This window comes from Oreochromis niloticus, linkage group LG6 (genome assembly GCF_001858045.2).
Source record: "Oreochromis niloticus isolate F11D_XX linkage group LG6, O_niloticus_UMD_NMBU, whole genome shotgun sequence".
NCBI classification, from domain to species: Eukaryota; Metazoa; Chordata; class Actinopteri; order Cichliformes; family Cichlidae; genus Oreochromis; species Oreochromis niloticus.
Genome location: NC_031971.2, coordinates 37553121 through 37579703, shown reverse-complemented (window position 1 = coordinate 37579703; position 26583 = coordinate 37553121). Strand labels below are relative to the sequence as shown.

Here is a 26583-nt window from a genome sequence, read left to right as displayed (position 1 = left end):
GCTCTCATATGACCTAGAAGTCACTTACCGTAATGGAATTTAGCCCATTTTAATTGTTTTAATATTCGTGCTATTCCTGCTTCACCAGCACAGAATATCTGCTCTAAAGTTAGCTTGCCAACCATTAGATTTGATGCCTGTAAACAACTGACTCATAAAAGGGAAGAAACATGTAGAAGTACTGACCACAAACTCTAAAAGGAAAGAATGAGTACTGCCTATAATTTCATTTAGTTAAGCTAACTTGTCCTGCCAACACTAATGAAAAACACTGACAGAGAATTTCATTTTCATCCCGATCCCTAGAATGCAGCCCAGACCACGGAGGCCAGCTTGGTCCTCGACCAAAGACTCAAGATGGCGGTGTGAGGGTGAGTGCAGTATGCGCCAGAGTCAATCTTTGCGCTAGTTTTCCTTTTCCTGTTGATACAACACATAATTGCCCAAATGCACTGTGTTTGCATTCTTCACCCGCAGGGACTGATCAAGCGACGTCTTGAGAACAAAGCCAAGAGGAATAGCAACACCCAGCTAAACCAACAGGGTCTTAACAAAGGACGCAGGTAAAGTACACGGCTGTGTTTTTCAAAGCAGATGTACTCCATATCCACCTGTAGACTAAAGTAACTTCTCTCGTTGTCTTTCATAATTTAATGCCAAACTCTTATCTTGAAAAAACCCTGCTCATAATCCATCTATCATCTTCTTAATCACTTCTTCAACAATAGACTCTAAGCGATCAGTTTCATAGTAAACCTCACTAAAGGTCTAAGAAGCTTGCAAAGAAAGCGACTGGACTTCTTTAAGTTTCAGAAACTTAAACAAGTTCCGCATGACCTGGTTGACCTGGTTGTCAACCATGGATGACCTGGTTGAGGGAGAACCTACACACACATAAAACCTCACTAAAGAGTAATTAAAACATGTGGGCTAAAAATTTTGGGAAAATAAGACTTTGCAAGATGTTCTTTTTAAAAACAACCACAGTGTTAATCTAATGTCTCGATGGTAAAACAACCTGCAGGTAATGAAAGTGTACATTGTGAGTACCTTTGACAAAGCTCCATCTCCTTTTTTTGACTGAATTCTTCCACTGTGTTTAATTTTAAGGCTCTATGAATCCCGAGAGTCTGTGTCAATTCCAGTCAGTCCAGTGGGGACACTAGATCTGAGTGCAGACACCAGCACCGTCATCAGACCCGTCCACAGCTCCATTCTGGGGGAGAAGTACTGCTTTGAGGTAGACTTTAAAGGGCACTCCTATAGATTCATTAAGGAGTACCACAAAGTATTCCAGTACCATTAACTGTTAGTTTCAATCTGCTATAGGTGATAAACTCTGAGAACACCCACTGCTTCGGCTGCTCGTCGGCTGCTGAACGTGACCGCTGGATTGAAGATCTGAGACGAGCTGCCCAGCCCAACAAGGTGAGTTTTCAGACACCGGTCCCACCGGTCATGCAATATTCAAATTGTGTTGTGCTAATAAAAACATTCAATGTTTTCACAGGACAACATCGAGCGCACAGAGAACTCTCTGTGTCTGTGGGTCAATGAAGCTAAGGATCTGCCACCCAAAAAGCGTTATTACTGTGAGGTACACCTGGATGGGACCTTATTCGCCCGCACCACCAGCAGAGCTGTTGGCAAGCTGCCGAACCGTTCCAGCCTGGCAGGAGATGGCTCTGCTGGGTCTTCGGGAGGCCTGGGGGCCAGTGGAGGTGCGACTGGAGGGTGCCAACTCTTCTGGGGTGAATTCTTTGAGCTCGACAACCTGCCTTGTATCTCCCAAATCAGCCTGCACCTCTTCCGGGAAGAAGACCCCAAGAAAAAGCGTCATTCCCGAGACGACTCCAGCCTACACCCTCTGGGAAGCGTGACCATACCTCTAGCTGACATTCGAGGGAGGACATATCAGGAGAAGTGGTACCCCATCACTCCATACAAGGTGTCAGGTTCAGCAGGGAACAAAGAACCTCTGGGTCCTCAGGCTTCACTCCGCATCAAGGCCCGTTTCCAGAACTTGCAAGTTCTGCCGATGGAGAAATACAAAGAGTTTGCCGAGTATGTGACTGTGGATTATGTAGAAATGTGCAGAAACTTGGAGCCACTTCTGAATGTGAAGGAGAAAGAAGAGTTGGCAGGAGCTCTGGTCCACGTACTCCAGAGCATCGGCAAAGCCAAGGTGGAGAATGAGCATACATTTTTGAAAATTTTAATGCAATTTACGAATCAAACATTATTTTTTTCACAATATGTATTAAAAATACAACAGAAAGCATAATCAGAAGTATATTTGTATTCCTTAGGAATTCCTCATTGATTTGGGCAACGATGAGGTGGAGCGTCTTGGAGAAAAAGAAGCAATGATCTTCAGAGAGAACACACTGGCCACTAAAGCTATAGATGAATATATGAAGTTAGTTGGTCAGAAGTACCTAATTGACACACTAGGTATGGCAGATCAGTCGTATAGGTGGCTGCTTATATTTGACTGTATTGGGGTTTCCTGAACTCTATCCTTTCTTTTCAATGCAGGGGAATTTATCAACCGTCTATATGCATCGACTGAGAACTGTGAAGTTGACCCTCGTAAATGTCCTGCGGCTGAACTGTCAAGCAACCAGAAGCACTTGAGGGAAACCTGTGAGGAGGTGGTGCAGAAGATCATTGAGCTCCATGGGTGAGAGAAATCAGCTTAACATACAATACAATTGGGCATCTCTCACATTCAGAGATCTCATACTTGACATGCTTCTTTCCTCTAGGCCTTTTCCTGAAGAGTTAAACAGGATCTTCTCCAGCTGGGTGGAGGTGTGTGAAGACCAGGGCAAACCGGAGATTGGCCATCGGCTTATCTCTGCTTCCCTCTTCCTTCGTTTCTTGTGTCCTGCTATCCTCAGTCCTTCCCTTTTTGGTCTGACGCAACCGTACCCGGAGCCAAACACCCTGCGTACCCTTACGTTGACAGCCAAAGTCATCCAGAATCTGGCCAACTTCACCTTGTGAGTGGGTTATGTCGCATTTGTGCATTTGTTCCTGAGCAGATTGTTTACTGTTTGTTTGTTTGTTTTGGCATACTGAAAGACATAATCTGGGAATATGCATAAAGATATTTTTTTGTTGCACATGTACAATGACAATAAAGGGCCTAAAATAAATACCTAAAGTAAATTAAATTTGTTGTTCTTACTTAGGTTCGGGGAAAAGGAGGAGTACATGCTCTTCATGAATGAATTCCTGGAGCAGCACTGGGATGGAATGAGAGGCTTCCTACAAACAGTGTCGAGTGGAGACACTGAGATTGCAATGACATCCTTTGATGGCTATGTGGATTTGCCTCTGCGTTTGGCTGTGCTCCATGGACTGCTGGTGGACATCATCTACCAGAAGGACCAGGTAGGCAGGCAAACATGAGTCCAGTTTGGTAGTTAGTTTTAAAGGTTTGTGTAACTCTTGCATTGCATGGCTCCACTAGCTAGCTTAACCACAGTGGAAGACAATTTATAATCAGCTATCGGGGGGATACTTATAATTATAGAATTTATATGAAGATAACTTCAGTTCCAATTATCAGTTATACATGGTGAAATGCACTAATTCTCACCTCTAAGACTGTGATGACAAGATGGAGGCTGTACAGGAGTGTTTCCAAAAGCGTTTCCTGTGGCCCCCAAGTGGACTATGGGGATACTGCAGATGAAGTCACAAGAATTACATAAATAGAAGGATATTATTAGAAGATATTATTTTTATGTTTCTGACCCCTCTTTTTAAATCCTGAATTTAGTAAGTGTACAAAAAAAAGGCAGTGACTGTCAGGTGACCTAAGTAAAACTATTAATAGTGAACTACAGATACAGAAGGAAATAATCTTAAAGAGGTTAAAGGCCTTGTAGAAAAAATGTGGTATGTGTGATATGCATCGCTGTGATGTTTGGTCATAGATGTAGTTTTTCTCTCAAGTTTACCAGAAGCAATTATGCATCCGTTCACTATATAAACATGCTTATTTCATGCTTTGTGTATAAATGAATGTTAACATGTTACTTGTTTCTCCCTCAGGAAACAGTTGACAAGCTGCACCCTCTGCCTTCAATTCTGAACCAAATAACAGAGTCACTAGGCCCTGAAGCACCTCGGATAGATATTAACAGGTATGTTGATTTGTGTGATTTGTCCATTATATTAGTTCTGCTGCGTGTTACTAAAACAGTGCTATTCCTGCAGCCAAACAGGACACATCAAGCCAGCGTATATTCCTCCTAAGGACTTGAGCAAGTACAGCCCTCTCCAGTCGTCTCTCCAGCATATTCCTCAGGAATCCAAGAGCACACGTGACAACAGGTATGATGTCTGTATGTCTAAGGCAAACTGTGACAGCTCCCATTTTTTCTGTATTGATGATGAATGATTATATATTGACACAATTTAAAGCACAGCACAAGATGTGATGTCGGAAGCTGTTATAAGATCCCCAAAACTTTGTGTCAACAAGAAGAGGTTCAGAGACTGACCACATTTCAACACTAGCTAATTACTGTATAATTCTGGTGTAAAGGTTGGGTTGTCAGTTTCAAAGGGGCACAGTGGAGGTCGGACACAGCTCCTCCCAATGTCAGTGTGGAGGAAGGACTTTCTGAAGCTATTCAATTACAAATGAAGTTTTCCTCAGATACATTTGTTTTTTTTATTCAATTTAGGATCTCTTATCTGTACATTTTAAACATGGGGTAATGTGTTCATTGGCATTTAAATAATTAACACTGATCCGTTTAATCACCGTGGATATCAGGAGTCAAAGGAGGAAACCGATCGCCAGAACTCAGAGTGCCCCACACAGACGTCCGGCACAAGTAAAACGTGAGATGAAGAGGCAGACGAGCTCCGAGGCTCTGCCAACGTCTGACCATGAACAGGAGGCGGAGCCCAACCAACCACTTATCTCACCACCAAATACTGTGAGTATAAACAGGAACTGTGAACTGCCTATAATAGCAACTGAGCTGTGCAGCTCATGTTCTCGTGTTTATGTAAAAAGGACTTCAGCTTTTCATACAGGAGGCTATAGTTCATACTCAAAATCCTTTAAACAATAAACAACCTTGGCCACTTTTAATGACCAAGCATGACCTCATTAGATTTTATACAGAAATACTATGAATCTGTTTTTCTTTATCATATCTCTACTGTATCTTTTGACTGTGAAAGAAATGTTGTAATATAATTACAACATTAAGTGTTTAAAGACACAAATTACAAAGCATTACATGTATCTTCTTAAGTCTTGCAAAACAACTTTACTTTATTGTAATAAAAGTAGAAAAAAATTAATAAAGTTAAATCTGAGTCAGTTTATATCCTACAGTGTGCAAATGTCAGTGTAACAGCAAAATACAGATAAATTTGTGACTCTGTAATATTCTAATCAACAACAAAGTACGATTTTGTTATCACAGTCAGGCTGGTTTTTCATCCGTTGTTACTTCCTTTCTTTTGTTCAAGTTAAATCTGGATCAGATTGTTTCTAGATGTGTAATATTTAAATATGTTATGTAGAAGCACTCAAAATATTCAGATTAATAGAATTCCTGAGAGCCGTACATTATTGCAGAACATTACATTGCATTGATTGGAAGTGGACAAACACTTATCCTTGCCACACTTAATGGCCAGTTCCAAGTTTTATGAGTAGTGGATAAAAAAAATCATCAGAGGAAACATTTTTATGTCTAGGAATATCACAACAGCATACATAAACACAGATCAGGGGTCTTAAGTAGCACCTCTCAGTCACGCTCCTGCAAGCGCACACATATTGTTTCCAAGTTTCACTGAGAGGAATAACGCAGGGAATTTCTGCTGATGTTTTCCCAGAGCGTCTCTGTCAAGCGTGCACCTGCACCGGTTCCCTGGATTAAACCCGGGGACCCCAACCCACCAGGCAGCCACACCCGACAGCCGAGCGAGATCAAGACTGAGAATGAGCAATTCAGCTTACTGGATAAGGTATGTCAAGCCTCCTACATATTACAGTGACAGTGTAAAGTGCATGCTTCCAATGCTACAGTTTATATGATGCCCACGTGTAATTACAGCATGCTCAGGAGCTGTCAGAGCTTCGTCTGGGCATAGAGCAGGTGACGGAGCGCGAGCTGGACATGGCTAAGCGCCTGGAGGACTTCATCATCCAAAGTCAGGACCAGAATGCAATACTGCAGGAAGAGGTCAACGAGCTCAGGAATGTGCTGGCTATGCGTGAGGAGCAGCTTGCCAGCGCCACCTTCAGGTTAGTCTGTGCATTAATGTGTGAGTGTTCCATTTGAAAGTAAACGCAAGCTGTGACTAAAGAAATTGAAAAAATCTTTATCCATTTTAAATTTGGAGGATCTCATGCTTAAAACCAGAAGGTCGTGCATCTCTGGACTGTGTTGAGAGCACCTACTATTTTAGATCTCTCAGTGAAAGTCATGTTCGATCAGCTTGCACTCGTGCAGTGGGATCTCCCCCCATGTGTCAAAATCTTCTGACCTCTGATTCCTCTTTCTCACACTACACAAAAAGCTGCACACCTGTAAATCATGCTCATGTACCACTACAACTGCTCCAGATCAATGGCACCAAGGCATCATCTGCAGCTAAATTCTACAGCAACCTAAAATTTGATCCCACAACAAACCGATCAGTGTTGAGCACACATATTTAAAAGCACACTTCATCTGAGCTCGTAAACTGTGGACAGCTAAAACTGCTCAGTTACAACTGGACGCCCAGCTTTCATCAGCATTGATTATTCTCCACATTTAATTCATGTCAGTTTAAAAAAATGTTTGCTCTCCAGAAAGGTCAAGATCCGAGGTGACCACACGCAGAAGATGAGCCAAATTGAAATCAGGAAAGAGTTTTTAGATTTGAGTTTTTTATCAACCAGTTCTCAGAAGGTTTTGATCACACCTCATATAATCTGTTTTTAAAGCATGCATTTTGTTTGCGCTTTATCCTGTTCAATCTGCAAACTCAGTGTTTCTCACTTAACAGCATGTCTTCTTATCTTTGTGTGTTGCAGGCTGGGTGTGATTGAAGAGGAAAGGGAGGAAGATGAGAGGAAGCTGAGTGTTGCCATTGCAGCAGCCGAGAGAGTGAATGTGCTGGTAAGTGAGATGAAGATGAAGATGAAGTCCACTGTCAAAGAGGAGTGCTTTTATATAGTTCACTTCAGGATCCGCATTTTATTTTCCTGAACTCCACAGAGCAGTGTGCGCTGGTGCTCCCTGGTGGGCTGTGATGGTACTGCAGGTCACCTGCATTTGTTATTCCTCGTTTCTGCCTTCATTTGATCCAGAAAGTATCCAGTATTTTGTCAGTCACCGTGAAGGAAGTCCTTATTCTTAGCCTGATGAGTTTATCAGAGATGAGGTTTAAGGTTCCAGTGGGACGTAAAAGATTTTCACATTTTAAGGTGAGATAGAAAAATAGAACCAAAATAGTCTGAGTGTGCACTTTATTTCTACATACAGGCTAGATTTAACCTTTCAGACCAAGGCCTGGCATTTTTACCCCACAGAGAGACATACTGACGTAGATTAGACACATTAGACAGATGGTGCAGATGGTGCTAAATTATTTGAAATTTGAGAGAAATGGCACCACTGATTTTTAAAAGTTTCAGAAATCAAAAACTTTCTGGTAGAACAATTTGTGTCCATAGAGAGAACGCTAACATAAAGCAGTTCACTTAAATTATAAAGTATTAACATTTAGTATTTTTTTTATATTGATATAAATTTGGTGGTTTTATTTTCTGTTCTGTTCTGACCTAGTTAGACTATTCTGACGTGTGCAGCTACCCCAGGGTTTGGAAATTAGCCTACAAATACTTTATTAAGCTTTATATGCAATTTAATTTAATTTATGAGCAATATAACTGCAAGATATTTATAAACCAGTACCAGTAGAGGTGGTCACCTCTCTTTGCAAGCCCATTACATCATTTTGATGTTAAAATTCAATCTTGAGCCATCAGCTGTGATCTGTAAGGTCTATTACTTTATCAGGATTTCTCTTGCATCTATCAGTGGAGGAGTGAAGACAGCCAGAACTGGCTCAGAGCATCTCAGTCCAGCCACAGAGGTCCTTAAATTAAAACTTAGCAAACTAAAAGGCAGAAATATATTCATTAATCTCTTAAAAACTGTAATGGAATCTGCTATTTAATAACAGAGAGTGCAGGTTATGTTTACTATGCAGGCAAACACAGTCTGCCTCAAATAGTAGAAGCAGCCTGTGTTACCTTATTCTCAGCAGTCATTGACTTCCCTGATATCTGTGATCATTTCATAAACAACCGTGTATTTTATACCTGATTAAATTAAACCCTCAAAATATTTAATACAATGCCGGTGACTTTCCTTTAGGGGAATGCCAAAACCTCATGCAGGAAAAAGCCCGGATCACAGCTGATAGACAAACATCCTCTGCATATTTCAAACACTATTGTTATCAGTAGGCTAAAAGATTACAGTTTCATATGCTGTAGACCCATAAAAACTCAATATTTAAAAGCAGTTAAATGCAACTATGCTGATTAAGTTTTATAAGAAATGATCTGAGAGTGGTTTACGTGCAGTTGATGCCCTTTAAACAAGCTAATTTGCATTTCTTAACCAAATATGTTCCCTTTAAGGTACTGGGTTAGAGTTTAGCGACAGTGGTTGATTTCAGCATATTAACAGCTGTTTTTAATGTCCTCACACAGGAGGAGCAGTTTGCGGGTTTGCTAAGGGACCTTCAACAGCTCAGCGAGGCGTACAAGAGCAGCCAAAACAACACGCAGCATCCTGAAAAACCACTCAACACCACCTGAACCCTGACAGAGAAAAAGGGTTACGCTTTGGGCTTCACAGTTTTTATACACATACACACACGCACACAGCCTGATGCCACAATCATGAATTCCTGGTTAGATATAAGTTTATTTTATAAAGATATCCATAATGAACTCCAGCTGAGGTGAACATGAAGGCTGTAGGATTTGTTTGCATTTCCTTTTTCACTGTATCTCTGCTTGTAAACCTTTTTTTTAAATAAAAAAAGCTGCTGCCTAATGTTTTTCTATTTAAGGAGTCTATTTTGCATTTGTCACGGTACGTGGTCTATTTTGTGTCTATTTTAATCAAGAATAATCACTGCAAGTTGATTATGATTATGAATTTTTAGGGACAGGTAACCCCAAAATCTATAGTTTTTCTTGCCTGTAGTCATAGACTGTATAAAAAAAGCAGAGCCACTATGATGTTACCCATTGGCTAGTGAAACTGTCAAGCTTCAGAGTGTTTTCTCTGAAAAATCCACCACAAAGCAGGCCAAAAAACCAAACAGAAAACTAATACAATTCTAACAGAAAATAAAAATTAAATAAGAAAAATGAAGAAAAACACTTTAAAATTGGTTTGTAAAGATTTTAATGTGCAAGGACGTCCTACCTCCAGAAAGCTGCATTAGTAAACTTTGCTGTCCTATAACTAAATCATATGGTCAGATAACAATGACAAAATATTGCCTGGTAAAAACTACAGTATACATATTGAATTTAGTAGTGGGTGGTAGTGTAGAGCAAGTGGCAAGGAATGTGATAAGTAGACAGCATCAGCAGACAGGTCAAATTTCTTTTAAGTGTACTTTATTTCCTTGCATCTCCATTCTACCATTTTAAAACAACCCAAAATCTCACTTGTTTTATACAGAATTTTACAAACATCTCAATTTCATTATTCTCTACCATTAAGAAATAGGTTAGACCAAACAAGACAATCGAAACAAAGAAACAGGAATAAAATTATTCATCCAATTGACAGACTCATTTACACAGCTAAATGATTTGAAAAGTAATAATAATAATAATAATGGATTGCATTTATATAGCGCTTTTCGAGACCCTCAAAGCGCTTTACAATTCCACTATTCATTCACTCTCACTTCACACACTGGTGGAGGCAGCTACAGTTGTAGCCACAGCTGCCCTGGGGCAGACTGACAGAAGCGAGGCTGCCATATCGCATGTGATACAGTACAACTCAAAAGGTTACTTTAAAGAAAATAAACAATACTATCAAAAGGAAAAACCCTTCATTTGGTTGTACCCAGTGAATCAATCAGTGACCTCATGACCCTATATAAACAGGAAGTGCTGGGTCGGCCCCTCCCACACACCTGTTTTGGATATATGACCAGAACAAAGGGACAAACAAAGGTAAGTATAACCAAAGCAACACAAGCAAACATAATTTACCAGAAATTTTCCTGTCAACAGAAGAAAATTCAAATCACCTGATGGTTAAGTAGTATTTGCTTTAAAAGAATATGCGTGGATGTAAATGGTAACATAATGCTACCACAAACAAACCTGGGATAGTATGTAGAGCAAAGTTACACCAGCAATATCGAAACTAAAGCATTATGGCCAACTGTAAAATAACATGGGATAAATAATTAATATGTTTAAGGAACAAGAGGTAAATAAGTTCTACCACTTTGTCACAAGTGGAGGTTAAAAAAAAAACCTTTAGTCCTTCTTTCAAACCATTTATAAGTCCATATTTCCATTTATAATATGATGGTATTTTGAACTAAATGGAATTTATTAACTGTGTAAAGTAGCTTTTCAAACTAATACCATTAATGCTGCCGTCTGTTAACGGAACACTGATTCTGATAATTAGGGGTGCCGCCACATTTGTTGTTTATTCCTGCTTAAAACAGATTATATTTGGTTTAAAAATCTTATTTGGTTTTCATATGTGCCTATTTTCAGTGATTACCTGGTGGACCACCACCAGGTGGCTCCACTCACACCCAGTGTTAGGGGAAGTGAGAGGGCGAGGTTTGGGGGCTTTGTGTGAAGTTGTGTGAAGCTGTGATTAAAGTTGGAGTAAAATATTTGGATCTCTCGTGTTGTGTTTACATACCTCCACATTGGTGACCTCTGAGGGGAACATGCTAAGATCCGAAGAAGAAGCCACCTCCAGCCTGGAAGCATCGTTGGCTGCGGGACGTCCACCTCCACCTACAGCTGCGTTTGCTGTGGTGGTTAAGGTGCCGGATTTTTGGCTTCACAACCCCCCTTCATGGTTCGTGCACATCGAAGTTCAGTTTGCTCTTCATGGCATTTCATTCTAATGACCCGAAATACCATCATGTGATGGCACTGCTGAATCCGCTGTCCACCCAGCATGTGATGACCCTACTACAGGATTGCCCCCGCCCAAGGGAAATCCACACCACTGCTTCTGCGGCGCTGGTTCTGCAGCACTGCTCCCTCTCCAGTGAAGAGAAACTCGTCTCTCGCGCGCGCGCCTGGGTGATGGTACCGCTCTTGAGCTCATGGAGAGCATGCTGTCCTTGCTAGGAGCAAATTACGGAGGATTCCTCTTCACCCACCTCTTCTTCTGACAGCTGACAGCTCCAGTGCGACCTGGCCTTGCCAACTCCCTGCTGCTGGCCGCAAAGGATTACCACTTGTGACTATGGACCGCCTGGGCATTGTGCAGTGCCTGGGCTTCCCCGTTACACATGGTGGCCAAATCTGGCGGTCGGTGGCGGCTTGTGAGGATTTTCGCCGTATTAATAACGTCACAGAAAACAATCGCTATCCCATTCCCCACATCCAGGATTTTTCCGCCCATCTTGACGGGACCTCTATTTTTTTCTAAGATTGGTTTAGTACGTGGGTATCACCAGGTTCCCATGCTCGCTGAGGATGTCCCCAAAACCGCCGTAGTTACTGTGTTTGGCCTTTTTGAGTTTTTGTGCATGCCTTTCAGCCTGAAAGGTGCCGTCCAAACTTTCCAGCGTTTGATGGACTCGGTCTTGCGCAGGCTGTCTTTCCTTTTTGTATATCTAGATAATATCCTGGTGGCCAGCAGTTAGAAGAGACAGCACATGTCCCATCTGCGTCGGGTTTTTCAGCGCTTGGCGGCATGTGGCCTAATCATTAATCCGTCTAAATGCCAGTTTGGGTTGCCGGCTCTAGACTTCCTGGGGCACTGTATTTCCGCTGAGGGTGCGGTTCCACTGCCAGAGAAAGTCTGGGCTGTTTAAGACTTTCCACTTCCGACATCTATTAAAGCACTGCAGGACTTTTTGGGGATGGAGAATCTTTACAACCATTTTCTCCTCAGAGTGGCACACCTGCTGCAGCTGCTATATGGCGCATTGCTGGCCCAGGTGGCTCCACTCACACCCAGTGTTAGGGGAAGCGAGAAGGTGAGGTTTTGGTGCTTTGAATGTTCAGTTGTGTGAAGCCGTGATTAAAGTTGGAGTAAAATATTGGGATCTCTCGTGTCGTCTTTACCTCCTCAATATCAACTTTTATAGCAGAAAATTAACTATGCTTAAAATTCCTTTCTTTTTCTATTTTTTGACATATTTTTCAAGCATACAGTATAATAAAACTGGAAACTGGTTTTTGGTGTGCCACCCCAATATTTTTAGTGGCCCCATATGGCCACCCCTATGGAAAAAATTCTGGAGACGCCCCTGCTACCCGACAGGGCTGGACTGGTAATCTGGCATACCGGCCATTTTCGGGTGGTCGACGCACTTTGTGGCCGATGGACTGTCCTGAAGTGCCTCTGCGCACCGTACACGCAGATAGTACCCCATTCTTTCGTTTTCATTACTGACACTAGATTGCCCAATCATATCTCTTAAAAGCGACTGGCCCCTCCCCTCCCTTCGCTGTTCGCTAGTGCACCGTGTAAAAAATGTTAAGCATGAAAGTGGCCAAAAGGTGGAGTTGAAGTCTGAGAGAAAACAATATAAAGAAACCAAAAATAAATGCAGCAGATGTGTAAAATTAAGGACTGCTGCTGCATTAGCTTGTTGCATGACTAACCCAACAAAAACTGTACCAACCTGATTTAAACCTCTTTCAATACCAGTTATTTGGCCGCCTCGACCAAAAATGCCAGGGCCGATTTTCTTTTTGTCTCAGTCCAGCCCTGATGCCCGGAACACCTCACTCAGTAGGCATCCTTGTTAGATGACTTCTGTTGTCAGATGAGTCAAATCAGTCAGAACGATTTCTTTAAACAGCCATAATAAATAAACCACACAAATTCTATTTTATACATATTCTGTACATTGTTACCTGAACTTCGGCTGCTTATGTTTATAGGACCACCTTGTGTCTTTCTTTTATATTTTATTTTCCCTTGCTGTAAGAGCTCTGTAACACCGAAATTTCTCATCCGTGGGATAATAAAGGTTTATTCTATTCTAAAAGCACCGCAAGTGTAGCAGTTATTCAATTAACTTAGTTTGAGGTAAAAACTGAATCCATTTTTGCACAAAATGACTTTGTGGATAAACCGGATCACTGATGGTGCTGACACAGCGAATGCTACTAAAAGTCTAAACAATGATGACTGTACACAAAAACAGCGAGAAGGTTTCCTTCGTTCGTTCTTTTGTCATTCTCCCTCTTTGCGTGTGACCTGTCACGCGCTTCCCTCAGGTGTGTGTTCCAAACTTGTTCTTTAAGAGTACGCTCAACAGCGGCTGAAAAATCCCTGTGGTGGACTTCAGCAAAGCATTTTTTTTTTTTCACATACAAGGTTCACACACATCTCTCTTACCTGTTTGGTTTCAGGTAAGAGAGATTATGTTTGTTATTGGTGTCTTTGGATGCTCTGTCTGTGGTCTAGATGCATCAGTTTGACTGTTTTTGTTAGTTTCCGTGGTGATCTGCACGTGATTTATTGCTCAGGAATGTAAGGAAGGTGCAGGGTGTAACCTGCACTCCCGCTCACAATGAGACCTACTGCGTGTGCTCGTGTGCGCTTTTGAGCCATACGTACAGGGTGGGAGGAGCAGTGTTGCCAACTTAGCGACTTTGTCGCTATATTTAGCGACTTTTCAGACCCCCTAGCGACTTTTTTTCTTTAAAAAGTCTTTTTTTCTTTAAAAAGTCGCTAAAAAAAGACGTGAAAGCGCGTATCGCTTTTACTCTCAACAAGCAGCGGGTGCTGTAACACAGTCAGTTCTTCTTTTACTCTTTTACTCTTCTGTTTTGTGGATCACAAGGTTTAAAACTACTTATAAACACACACACACACACACACACACAAAGTAACTCCACCAGAGTGCCTATTTCGGATCACTTTTGCCAGTCCAAGCCCGGGTAAAGGAGCAGGGTTGGAATTGTGACATTAAAAAAAACAATAATTGCTAAAAGAAATCTAATTTGTAGTTCTAAATAAACTCTAAATGCATTTAGGACGTTTTTTACTCACTTTGTCTCTTCCACGATGTTATTTCTCTCTCCAACAACATAGGTTAAAATTATATTAGCATGACCAATTATGCAAATTAGGTGATGACGTCATTTAGCGACTTCTAGCGACTTTTAGGACAACCAATAGCGATTTTCCTTACTGAGGAGTTCGCAACACTGGGGAGGAGTGACTTCAGCAGGAACTGTGAACTGCGTACAACACGGCAGCTTAAAGTCCGAAGTTGTTTATTCATTTGGACTGCGTTCATTCTGCAGGCAGGCTGCTGCACACCCAAACCAATCCAGGTAATGACGGATAGTCCGAATATATTTAAACGACTTTAATTTTGTCATTTATGTAAAAGTCTGTCGCGCTTTATATTCAAATATATTATAGCAGGGTGGTTTATATGTTACATGAGCGGATTTTTATTGTTTTAAAAACAAAATTCACCGACGATATCGAATATTAGGTTCAAGAAATAACGCGAAAAATTTTACTTTCGTTTTCCGCCTCCTGACGTAAGTTTCGTTTCTGCCTCACAGGCTCACTCACATCAGTCGCGTCATGGCCGAAGTGGACGAGTCTCAGTTTTCTATCATGAGTCTGGAGGATGAGCTGACCTGCAGCATCTGTCTGAGCACCTTTGACTGTCCGGTCACCATCCCCTGCGGACACAACTTCTGCCAGGACTGCCTGCTCGCCACATGGAAGGAGTCGTACAGCTGCCCTCAGTGTCGGACCCTGTTCGCCACCAGACCCGAGCTGAAGAAAAACACGGTCCTCACCGCCGTCGTGGAGACCTTTAAAGTGAGATCGAGCAAGAGCGAACCCAACCTGGCTGCAGAGGAGAGCCAAGTGAAGAAAAAGGAGATCATCCGCTGTGATACCTGCATGGAAGCAGAGGCGTCGAAGACCTGCTTCACCTGCATGGCGTCTTACTGTGAGGAGCACCTGCGCCCTCACCGGGAAAATCCCATTTTCCGTCTGCACAGCCTGAGCGAGCCTGTCGGGGACCTGTTGGAGCGCATCTGCCCCGACCACCACAAGCTGATGGAGCTCTTCTGCAGCCAGCATGATCGGCCAATCTGCAGCTTCTGCCTCCAGCAGGTCCACAAAGGATGCTCCTTCACGACCCCTGATGAACAAAGGAGCCGGAAAGAGGTGTGTGTTTGTCAATATTCACCTGAGAAGTTTAAAGAGCCACATCTAAACAAACATGGGTTTATTTTCCTTTTAAAACATAATTATGTCTTAGTTTCTGTATTTTCATCAGGATGGCTAGCCTGAGTTTCACTTAATTGAGGAAAGTGGTAGATGCCATGGATGAGTAGTTGTTCCTGTTACACTTTTGTCCAGTACCTGGATACAGTCTATGGATGTAGCTATCATGACATCTCCCACTATTTAGAGGAGTCCTGTAAAGCCTCAAGCTGTGTAGTTTTCCAGATGTCACAGATCTAGATAAGAAACTGAAACACGGATCATTATTGAATAACATATGCTTAGCCTGGTTCATCCTCCTTTCTGACAGCAAATAGGACCATAATTCACAAAATGAGCATCATATTTTATTCATTAAGAGCTGAAATTAGCGATTTAGACCAGTGACCAGTAAAATGTGTACTGAGGTGAAGTAAGCTTCAGCTTGGTACTCAGTTGTAATGGAAAACGACTGAAATCAAGTAGAGTAAAGTTGAGTCGAGGCGAGTAGGTGCTAATGGAAAAGAGATATTAGACATGGCCTTGACTTTTCAGACATGGAAGCTACGTCCATCTTTTATACTCAGTTGTAGCAGTGCCTTGTGGACGACTCAGCACAGATCTTTGCATTCCCCACGCAGATCCTCAAATAGTATAGGGCCTACAAACCGCACACTACAACCTGATGAGGTTGAATAGTCATTCCTACGTTTTGAATGTCTGTTTGGAGGCTCAGAAGGATCCATGCATGCAATTGCTACATCATAGTGTGGCGTTTCACAGAAACACAGGTCTTTGCACAGAGCCTTACGTTTACCTAAGAAGACAAAATTGATGAACCTTAGTAGTCCTTGCACAGCTGCAGATGCAGAAACTAATACTGGCAGGTGTCTCACAGTTTGAGAACTGCTTTAAAATATGAATGAGTGGAATTCTCTTTTAGCTGCTCACAGCTTTAAAATTTTGGGTTGAACGTCTGTTATTGTATTTCCATATTGGTTCTGCTGTCATTAGAATATCTGAATTGTCAAAAGAGAGACTTGATAACCTGAGTATAACATAGCATCCATTTAGGAGGTGACCCTCATTGTGAAGCCAGAAAGCCAAGATTACGGCCAAAGTTATCAATTATACCAACAAACTTTTTTTTCAAAGAGATAAGGCTAATGTAAGTGACCGTATCATGTTTCCCTGTTTGCAGTCTGACCTGAGGAGCAACTTGGGTTTGCTGGATGGGAAGATTGTGAAAAATGAGACCATCATATTTGAAATGAAGGACATGCAGAACAAGCTAAAGGTAAGACTTCTCATTTAAGATACATAAGCAAAAACAAAGACGAGGCTAAAGGAACGTTTTGTATTATTTTGAATCATCTCTTTGCTGATCTAGTTATGAATGTCTTCTCACTCCTGTCCTCCAGGACTTGGCGACCAGCAGGAAGAGAGCCCTGACAGCTGAGTATCAGCAGATGAGGGAGATGTTGGTCCAAGATGAGCGCGATGCTCTGAACGCAGTGGACCGAGAGGTGGAAACTGGTCAGACCAAACTCAGAGTTCTTATGAAGAAGTTTGGTGACAACATTGACAACATGACGAAAGCTAAAGAAGAAATCCACAGCCTGCTGAGTCGCTCTCAAACCCAGGCCTTCCTGCAGGTGGGACGTCTGTGATTGTTAGTTCATACAGCCGCTAGTAATGATAACATACTAATGCATGATAAAAAAGTGTGTAATGGTTCTAAAACAGCGACTTAAATCATGATAAAAGCAGCCGCACCCTCATGTTGCCTTTCCCCTTCCTGACTGCAGTGTGAGCCATAATTTACAAAGTGAGCAGCATGTTCATTTGCTTGGCAAAGTATAAGAATATCAACTTGACCCATTCAATCGTAGACTGATATCCTCTACTAGTTAAATGTTCTGTGTGGAAAATTGCTGGAAGAATTTCAAACACACCACTTACTTTGATGACGAATGGCTTTTGTTTCCAAGGAACAGAGGGGGTAACGAATAAGGTCCATGTTGATGTTAGACAAGAATTTCATAGTCGGTGTGTCTCGAATCTAAAATGCCAAGCAAACCACATTTCTTGGACTTTGATGTTTGAGTTTTATTGCTTGAAAATGGGTGAAATGTATCAAATAGGAATTTTAAAAAAAGTTGACTGTTTCCCTATGACCACAAAAAATAGCAAAAATTCAAAGAAGAATTCCTTAGCTATCATAACTCTAATCACTTCCCCTCTGCTTTGGAGAACCAACCAATGCCTTTATTATGAAAAGCTTTCAATTCAATTTTATTTATATATCGCCAAATCACAACAAAAGTCGCCTCAAGGCTCTTCATAGGTACAGATAAAAACCCAACAATCATATGACCCCCTATGAGCAAGCACTTTGGCGACAGTGGGAAGGAAAAACTCCCTTTTAACAGGAAGAAACCTCCGGCAGAACCAGGCTCAGGGAGGGGCGGGGCCATCTGCTGCGACCGGTTGGGGTGAGAGAAGGAAAACAAGATAAAGACATGCTGTGGAAGAGAGACAGAGATTAATAACAGATATTATTCAATGCAGAGAGGTCTATTAACACATAGTGAGTGAGAATGATTGATAGTTTTTTTTTTTTTTTCTAAACATGTTAGAATATTTCAGGCTTCTTGAGCTCACTAAATGGCACTTACGACCTTTAAACCATAGATCTGTCGGGGTTAGGGGCTAGGTCAGTTTTAAATGAGGTAGTGTTTTAAATGATGTTGGGTGGCAGCACACCCAACATCGGTCATGGATAGACACTTTAAACAAGAAGTTAGGGTTAGGTCAAGCTGTTGGGTTGGCTTTAAATGCCATTGTTAGTTGGGGTTGGACACCACACCCAACGTGTTAAAGGTCAGGTTAAACAGTTGGGTCACATGTAATTGAGTTTTGTAAGCTAGGTTTGGGTACAAAACTTCAGGTGACTGGGCTTAGGTTCAGTGTCGGCAACAGACCATTTAAACTTAAAATTGTTGGGATTTACTCTGCTTTATTTTAGTGTCTTAACCTTACAATGTAAAGCAAATTGAGGCAAAAGTTTTTTGTGATTTGGTGCTATATAAATAAAACACTCCCTATATATGTTTTATTCAGCAAGACTTGAAACTAGCAAATGAGGTCATACAATCATCAGTAAAGCAATTAGAACCAAACTTTCAGTCAGAGGAGTCTCTGCTTGCTAGGCATTGTCAGCAATGTCTAATCAATATATTGTATGTAAATGGTATTGTTTGGGGACGATGGCTGCCCCTACCTGAGTCTGGTTCTGCTGGAGGTTTCTTCCTGTTAAAAGGGAGTTTTTCCTTCCACTGTCACCACCTGCTCATAGGGGGTCGTTTGATTGTTGTGGGTTTCTCTGTATTATTGTAGGATCTTTATGTTACAACATAAAACCCCTTGAGGTAACTGTATTTGGTGATATATAAGTAAAATACATATAATTGAATTCTAAACAATTATAGTTCTATCTACATAGAAATCTGTAACAGAGATGTGATTTCTGATTTTATGATCGTGTGTTAGAGGGATCTTTTAACACAACCATTACAAAAAACCCCACACATGTACACATAGATTTGTTTGTTTATTATAAATGTATTACATCACATAGTAGTTCATTACATTTTGTAAAAGGGGATATAATTATCTTCACTGATCAGACAACATTGTGTTCCTCTCTTCTCAGGCACCATTTAACCTCCCCCAAGCTATTAACTTTGAGCCTTACTCCCCTAAAATCAGCCTGGACTCCAAGAAGGTTTTGGCATCACAGGCCTTTGCTGCTGCCCTGAAGCAGCATCTGACAGAGCTCTTCAAACAGCCCGTCGAGAGCCGACTACCGTTAAATACACCAGGTGAGTGCATGGACACATTTTTTAAGTCTGATGTTTTAAAGTTTAAGGTTCATTGAGAAAGTTTAGTGAAGATAGTGTCCAATTTTGTTGCAGAAGTTAACCCTGATATTTTGGCAGCTGGTGAGTTGTTTCATGTGGGGACCAATGAAAACAGGATTCCAATCAAACTGCTCAAAAAATTAAGGGAACACTTAAATTGTGTATCGGATCTTGAAGGAAAAATTCAAGTTGAACATCTTTGCTGAGGGCAGGATGAAAATCACACCAACTATCAAGTCAGTTAAGATTGTTCAAGTGTTCCCTTAATTTTTTTTGAGCAGTGTATTTTGAAAATACTCAAATTGATACCGCATTTTGTGGTCAAGGGTTGAATACATTAAGTGTTGATAAAAAGTGAGTGCTGTAATGATGCCATGTTCATGCTTTCATTGAAAAATCAGGTTCAGCCGCGGGGTCTACACTGAGCTCTGGAAATTTATTGGAATATGGTAAGTCAATTCATCTGTCCAGTACCAGGTTTATAAAACAAGATTTTTATAACAGGTCAAGCATAAATGTCTGTTCTTTTATTTACTGCTTCTTCAGAGGTGGAGTCCAGTCCAGGTCACCCTAAACTCCCCAGGTCTCACAGTCCAGGTCCTCAGGCCAAAACAGGCCAGAAGAAAAAGACTCCAAGTATGAAACAGCTTTAATTTTCGTTTTGTGTTGCCGTGTGTTGTGGTTCAACTGTATTGTCGACACTGAGCACATAACGATACGTTTGTGGAGATTTTTCATTATTTTAGTTGTATGGTCATTCAGTTTTTTTAATGAACTACAGTTATACAGGAAATCACTTTAGCCTCTGCATTTACTGATGTGACTTTTACAATACCACCATTAATAATGATAAATTATTCAGACATTTTATATTCATGGATTATTTGTAATTTAACTCATAGTTCAAAGAATTTAGTTAATTCACTTCATGAAATCAGTCCAGATTCGTAGTGTTTGATCAGGAAAAATGTCATCTTTCATTTAATTGGCACAGCAACTCACTGAGAAACAAGCAAAATGTTTATAAATGTAATTCATATCTAATAAGACTAAAAATAGATTTTATTGTAATCCTAAACTCTTTTATAATTTGTTTTGACTTCTGTGATTTGCAGTCAGCACAGAGGACTGTGAAAGTCTCTTATTGTGAAAGGCAATGACAGGAAGAAGCACTTTTATTGCACAGAAATGGGTTTCTGGTATGGGTCAGGCAATGGCCATTAAAGAAGTATTCCTCTACATCAGTGATTCCCAGAGTGTGGGCTGCAAGAAAATGTAATCCCATTACATTAGAAAATGTAATAAGTGACCCAGTGGCACTTGGATTGCACATTGACCTTTACACTTTGCATATGACTGCGTGGCATTATCAATTTATAGCCAACAGCCTGTGTTGTTTATGGTTATTGGGGGGTTTTTAATAACATTTTTTAGTAAATACATCTCTTGATCTATATTTAGCATTATCTTATCTTGGGGCAGGACGGTGGCACGGTGGTTAGCACTGTTGCCGCACAGCAAGAAGGTCCTGAGTTAGGCTGGGGTCTTTCTGTGTAGAGTTTGCATGTTCTCGCCGTGTTTGCGTGGTACTCCAGGGACTCCGGCTGCCTTCCACCGTCAAAGACATGCAGTTTGTGGGGATAGATTAATTGATTCATCTAAATTGCCCATAGGTGTGAATGTCGGAGTGATTGTGAGCGCGAATGGTTGTCTGTCTCTGTGTGTTGGCCCTGCGACAGACTGGCGACCTGTTCAGGGTGTACCCCGCCTCTCGCCCTATGAAAGCTGGGATAGGCTCCAGCGCCCCTGAAAAGGATAAGCAAAGGATGGATGGATGGATCTCTTTATCTTGTATTTTGATCAGAGTGAAGATTTAGATTGGGTGGGCCCGATGGGATTTTCTTGTTTTTAAGTTGGCTGCAGAACTGTTGACTTGGGAATGGCTGTTCTACATGTTTGCTTCACATGTGTATTTCATTTGAAGCTCCTCTCTAAATGAATGGGAACAGTTCCATACTGTAAAGTTCTTGGTCAACAGGATAAAAAAAACAACAAAAAACTCCCACATATTTGAAATGATCACTCATTTCTGATTAAAAACCATTTAAAATATTTATACTTGTAATTTAATATTTGTACTTTGTACTGTGCACATGCAGCTGTCTGCAGCTTCATTAGTGGCTCATTTCAGAATGCTGATATGTCTGACTCACCCACTGAGCACACAGAAAGCTGAGGCAAAATATGCTTTCCTATATCATTACTACAATAAAAAGCAGATATGCCTGATATCACCGTTTACATGGGTGAAACAGCACAAATGGCTCACTTGCTTCCTGGTTTGACTCTTGAATGAGGGCGGACAAAAGACCGTCGTTGCTGTTACAAAATCCTCCCACATATTTGAGGTCCATGCCTCTCTTTCGTGTAAGAGTTTCTCTTAAATCTGATATATGCACATTTAATTTTATAAATACTTCACTTGTTTTTCTAGAACCCAAACCAAAAAATCCTCAGACCACTGGGGACGGTATGGGAGATAAAACTACTGGCCGTTCGATGGAAAACCTGTTGGAGTTTGGAGGGAAACCCAGAGGCCGTACTCCTGCAGCTGAACCTAAACAGAAACCAGGTAAACATCAGATTTTTGCATTTTATGCTAAACATTGCTTAAAGCTCAGAAATGGACTAGTCCATGGGAGCCTGTTCCTGTTGTTTGAGATCTAATCGTGTTTATTTGTCTTTAATTGTAGAAACTACAGATATTCCCCCGGACATAAGCACAGCTGAAAAGAGATGTGAACTACTGAAATGTAAGTGTAGCAGGTGTCCTTCCATCATGTGGTAACAGCAGATGTGGCAGTTATGAAATAAGCGTTTTTTTGTCCCTTCCAGATGGCACAGTACTCACCTTCAATCCAAGGACCGCCCATAAACGCATCGCGCTGACTGAGAACTTCACTAAGGCCTCCGTGTCAGACGAGCACATAAACTACCCCGACTGCCCCGAACGCTTTGCTGTCTGCTCCCAGGTGCTCGCCTCCAAGGGTTTCTCTACAGGGCGCCATTACTGGGAAGTGCGACTGAGCAGCAGTAACTTCGTTGGCATAGGCTTGGCTTACAACAGCATCGACCGCAAAGGCCCCACCAGTCGACTGGGCCGCAACGCCCAGTCCTGGTGCGTCGAGTGGTTTAATGTCAAGTTGTCAGTCTGGCATAACAGCAGCGAGACCGTGCTTGTTAATCCTAATCCAAAGCGCGTAGGTGTGCTGTTGGATTGTGAGGCCGGCACAGCTACGTTCTACAACGTGGCTGACAGGGCATATCCCTTCCACTCCTTCATGTTCCCCTTCGCTCAGGCTGTCTATCCAGCCTTCTGGATTTTCTCGAGTGGCTCCTCCATTACTTTGTGCAAGCTGCAGTAATGAGTTTGCAGTCAGCCAGTCGGCTCTTTGTTAAAGGTGCCCGGTGGAGTATTCTTGTAAACACGTAACTGTTATTGTCACTTTGTAACTATACGTAACTGTAGAATATTCATCAAATTTTTTGAGGTCCAAAGGTCTAAAAGTGCAGGAAAAAAGTGTTGCAAAGCTAATTTATTAAAATTGATTACTTAATTAACAAGGTAATTATTATGGTTAACAACCTGCTTTCTACTTAACTGCATCTGTAGGTGTTGGTTGCTGCATTTGTTGGCTTTTTGGATTCATGAACTGGTTCAGTAAATAACCATGAAACTAAACTGAGGTATCATAAATCTTATGCATCAGTGCTGACAGTAGTTAGAAGCTCCACAGGGCACCTTTAATCAATCACTCTTTATTACAGAGTTAATCTACATAAAATTATATAAAATTATTTCAATGGAGGAACAAAAAAAGATTGATTAGAAAAAGTAATTAGTTAGCAATAATTTTTGAATGTTTTGAACACCAAAAAGTTGAACCCCGATATTTTTCACATCAGAGCCGATTATAGCTGCCCTCGGGGAACTATTTGTTCAGCTGTTGTTGAAGAGGAAAATGTTGTCTTTACACAACTGATCAGCGTCTTTGTTGACGTTTGATCAGGATAAATATCACTGTCTCATAGAAGAGATTTCTGTTACTGCTTTTCATGTACATCAGGGGTGTCAAACATGAGGCCCGTGGGCTAGGATTGGCCAAACAAAGATTCCAAACTGGCCTACTGGGCAGCTTTGGAAAATATGAAGAAGGGCAAACATTTTGGACTCGTAACTGTATTTTCATAGGTTTTACAGCTTTGGCTGCAGATATGGACATTCCCCGTGCCGATTCATGCTACATTAAAGTAACTGATACACAAAAAAATGTTACGGTCTACCACAGAAATTTAATTCTTTTTACAATGGGTCCACATAAAAATTGCATTTTCTGTGAATTAACAAAAATATTCTGTTTTATAATTACAGTCTGGGCAGTGAGCTATGAGAGCCTTCCTGTAATTATACACATTTATTAATTTTCATTTTAAGCCCAGAGTCATGCTGACAGATTTCTGTCGTTTAATACAGCAGGACTTCCTTATGATGTAGAAAAAGAGATGTGCTTTTGAAACTTATATTAAGCTATTTTAGGGAGTTAACATCTTTATACTGACAGAACTGGGAGTTTCATTGGTCCAGCCCAAAAGATCAAAGTGGTCTGTATGTGGCCCACAGTGGGAAATGAGTTTGACATTCCTGATGTACGATAAGCAGAACTGTTGCTCTAGCTGCCAAATCTTGGGGCTATTTCCAATTTTTTGAACCTCTGACCGCCCACATAACCATCCACCCATTTACAATAACGATGACTCCAAACTATGCGACAGCACGTAATGTTAATACCTAAGTTAGGCAGCAAAGCATTGTTGTTGCAATCAGTGCTGTTAATGCACTGTCCTGCTACTGAGTGATAATATCTTGGTGGTATTTGAGGGTAATAAAACATTCAGCTACACGTGTGCATCCAAATACTTGCTGTGCACCGCGTGTAGCTGTACTTACCAATCTCAAAATGGCAAGTGGGAGAACAGAAATGCTCGATTTGAGACACAGAATGTGAATGTCCTGATTAGTAGTGCTTTCTGCTAATAACGTCTGTAAGATCTGAGGAATGTATGGCGGCGGTTTCTCTGTCCTGTCTGACAGTACTAGTAGACAGAGTTACGCAAACAACCGAAGTGGATATCAAGAGTTAATGGCATGTCATATCTGATGTTATTAACTTTTGTTATGTGTGCTGGATGCGATAAACAGCAGCTGAATTCATTAAAATGAAGCTGTCGTAAAACGCAGGTAATGCACTATATCCTGTTTTCTAGTGACCGTGAAGCAAATAGGTGTTCTAGTCACTTTATGAAAAGTATTTAAAAGATAAAAACCATACATATGTTGTTGGGTTTGTTTTTTTCATGTATACGATAATTTCACTTTCAGTGGTGGCAGGGTTTCCTTGTGGTGGTTTATTTTTCAGAGATTTGATTTATTTCCTGCTTTTTCTGCAGTTCTTGCAGAACACACACACATACAGTGTGTGTCCTGTGCAGGTTTTGTATCGTGCACTGTAGAACAGATGTGACTACAGCTGGATCAAGAAGTGAGTCTACCTGTGAAGCACATGTTTACGTAGTGTTTCGATATCAATTCTACATTTGGAAACTTTGTTTTGGAGTGTGGGAACTGAGGTTCTAAGACTGAGTGATGCAGCGGTTTTTCATGATATGAACAATGTGTGGTGACCTTAAAAATTTCCCTCAGCGTTGTGTTGCAAACTGCAAAAATGCTAAATGTAAATACCTGACATCTGAAGATTGATATGAAGCTAGAGTGACTTCCATTTGTCAGTTTCTAAAATATGTTTCTGCGATATGATTGGCTGCTTAATGTGCACAAGCACCGCACATGTCATGGCAATGTTATCAGCGTAAGAGAATCTATGCTGTAGCTTGTATCACCCAGCTCTAAATGCTCACTTCTTTCAACTGATGGGAACAGAAGCCATGTTTCCGGTTTTCATCATGTTCTGAAAGTCTCTCTCCTCTCTTTTGTATTTGGGTTGTTTTTATGGCATTTTGGCCTAAATGATGGTGTTTGAGTCAGGAAATAACGGAAAAAGAGTCACTGATTATCTGCAGCTGATCAGATCCTGGGCTGGATTTGATCCTGGGATATCATGTTTGCATGGGATGCCCCATAGAAGTAAAATGCTATACACGTTTTCCTATGGTAGGCATATTAAACTAACAAGCCATCAGAAAACCTTGTTGGCTTGTAAAAAGGTGGAGGAAATGTAGTAAACGTACAGTTTCAAAGGGGTAAATTATTTGTTTTAGCGAAGTTTACTCCGGCCTGTAAGAACAGCGACTCGCTTCCTGATGTGGCACGCTCCAGTCCACCAGGTGTTAAAGTGTTTAATATAGTGATCACTTTAAGAGTCAGACGTGCATCTTATAGAAATGAGACTGCAAGTGTTAAACATCTTCAGTGTGCTTTAACAGTGAAGTTTGCGGTTCAATCACAGCTCCTCTAACTTGGTTCTTTTTGACAAAGTTAAACAAACTTTACTATATTTAAAAGATTCAGAAGACTCTTTTGTTCCGACTGACTGATAAGCAAGGAAAGGTTCACACGTAAACAGCGTGCATCCATAAACTAAGTATAATTTTAGGTTGTACACTGATATTGGTGTACTGCATCTGAACCTGTGGTGAAATGAGCTATCACAGTGGAGAAAGCACGGAAGGGTTTAAGAAACTATCAATACCTTTCCTGAACCATGGTGACACTTGTGTACTCTTACTACCTTAAGTTGAAATCACATAATAGTGGTGTGTACAATTAATCAAAATATTTTACTTCCTGTAGCTTCTGTTTTTGCTCTTAAAATGTTTCAGAGTTTAAGCAGACTCAGGACTGTGATGATTTGTTCTGTGTAAATTAGTGAATGTCAGCTTAACTGTAGTCTTTGCATCACACGGAAGTGTAGCAGTATGTGTGTTTCTGTAACGCTTCAATGGTTAACTATTTTGTGCCCTCACTGTCTTTGAAAAAGTGCTCGTTAGTACATTATATTTAAGGTGTTCATGCTGTATTCTGTTTAATTGCTATATTGCATAATTAAAAACTGCATTACCAATCAACCAGTGAATATTGCTAATAAAGTGTTTTTCTGATTCTGAAA

General features: G+C 41.0%; 3 protein-coding genes across 6 annotated transcripts in view; 2 read left to right on the top strand and 1 right to left on the bottom strand.

Moving 5' to 3' along the window:
- rasal3 (RAS protein activator like 3) overlaps positions 1-9114 on the top strand; it is a 13336-nt gene extending 4222 nt beyond the window's left edge. For both annotated transcript variants that reach the window (XM_005470087.4, XM_025908050.1), the window contains 16 exons: positions 307-371; positions 478-563; positions 1111-1240; positions 1330-1428; positions 1511-2185; positions 2310-2454; positions 2539-2683; positions 2769-3005; positions 3198-3399; positions 4066-4157; positions 4231-4347; positions 4796-4961; positions 5878-6009; positions 6099-6289; positions 7067-7151; positions 8756-9114. In XM_005470087.4, the coding sequence (XP_005470144.1) occupies positions 307-371; positions 478-563; positions 1111-1240; positions 1330-1428; positions 1511-2185; positions 2310-2454; positions 2539-2683; positions 2769-3005; positions 3198-3399; positions 4066-4157; positions 4231-4347; positions 4796-4961; positions 5878-6009; positions 6099-6289; positions 7067-7151; positions 8756-8863 (2675 nt within the window). In that variant the 3' untranslated portion in view covers positions 8864-9114. The remainder of the gene's footprint in view (positions 1-306; positions 372-477; positions 564-1110; positions 1241-1329; positions 1429-1510; positions 2186-2309; positions 2455-2538; positions 2684-2768; positions 3006-3197; positions 3400-4065; positions 4158-4230; positions 4348-4795; positions 4962-5877; positions 6010-6098; positions 6290-7066; positions 7152-8755) is intronic.
- LOC109194462 (uncharacterized) overlaps positions 1-14315 on the bottom strand; it is a 25507-nt gene extending 11192 nt beyond the window's left edge. Inside the window, exon 1 of the mRNA XM_025908051.1 lies at positions 14292-14315. The gene's annotated coding sequence lies outside the window, so the exon portion shown is untranslated. The remainder of the gene's footprint in view (positions 1-14291) is intronic.
- LOC100711119 (E3 ubiquitin/ISG15 ligase TRIM25) lies at positions 10200-26583 on the top strand. 3 transcript variants are annotated; one of them, XM_019359555.2, is made up of 11 exons: positions 10200-10249; positions 14819-15437; positions 16678-16773; positions 16898-17131; positions 19192-19360; positions 19454-19480; positions 19801-19848; positions 19946-20035; positions 21894-22031; positions 22153-22212; positions 22295-26583. In XM_019359555.2, exons 2-11 carry the CDS (start codon positions 14841-14843, stop codon positions 22822-22824), a joined length of 1989 nt encoding a protein of 662 aa, XP_019215100.1. In that variant the 5' UTR covers positions 10200-10249; positions 14819-14840; the 3' UTR covers positions 22825-26583. The 3 variants fall into 3 exon arrangements, with proteins under 3 accessions (XP_019215100.1, XP_019215099.1, XP_019215101.1); XM_019359554.2 differs by lacking the exon at positions 10200-10249 and adding an exon at positions 14436-14578; XM_019359556.1 differs by lacking the exons at positions 10200-10249; positions 19454-19480 and having other exon boundaries at positions 14841-15437.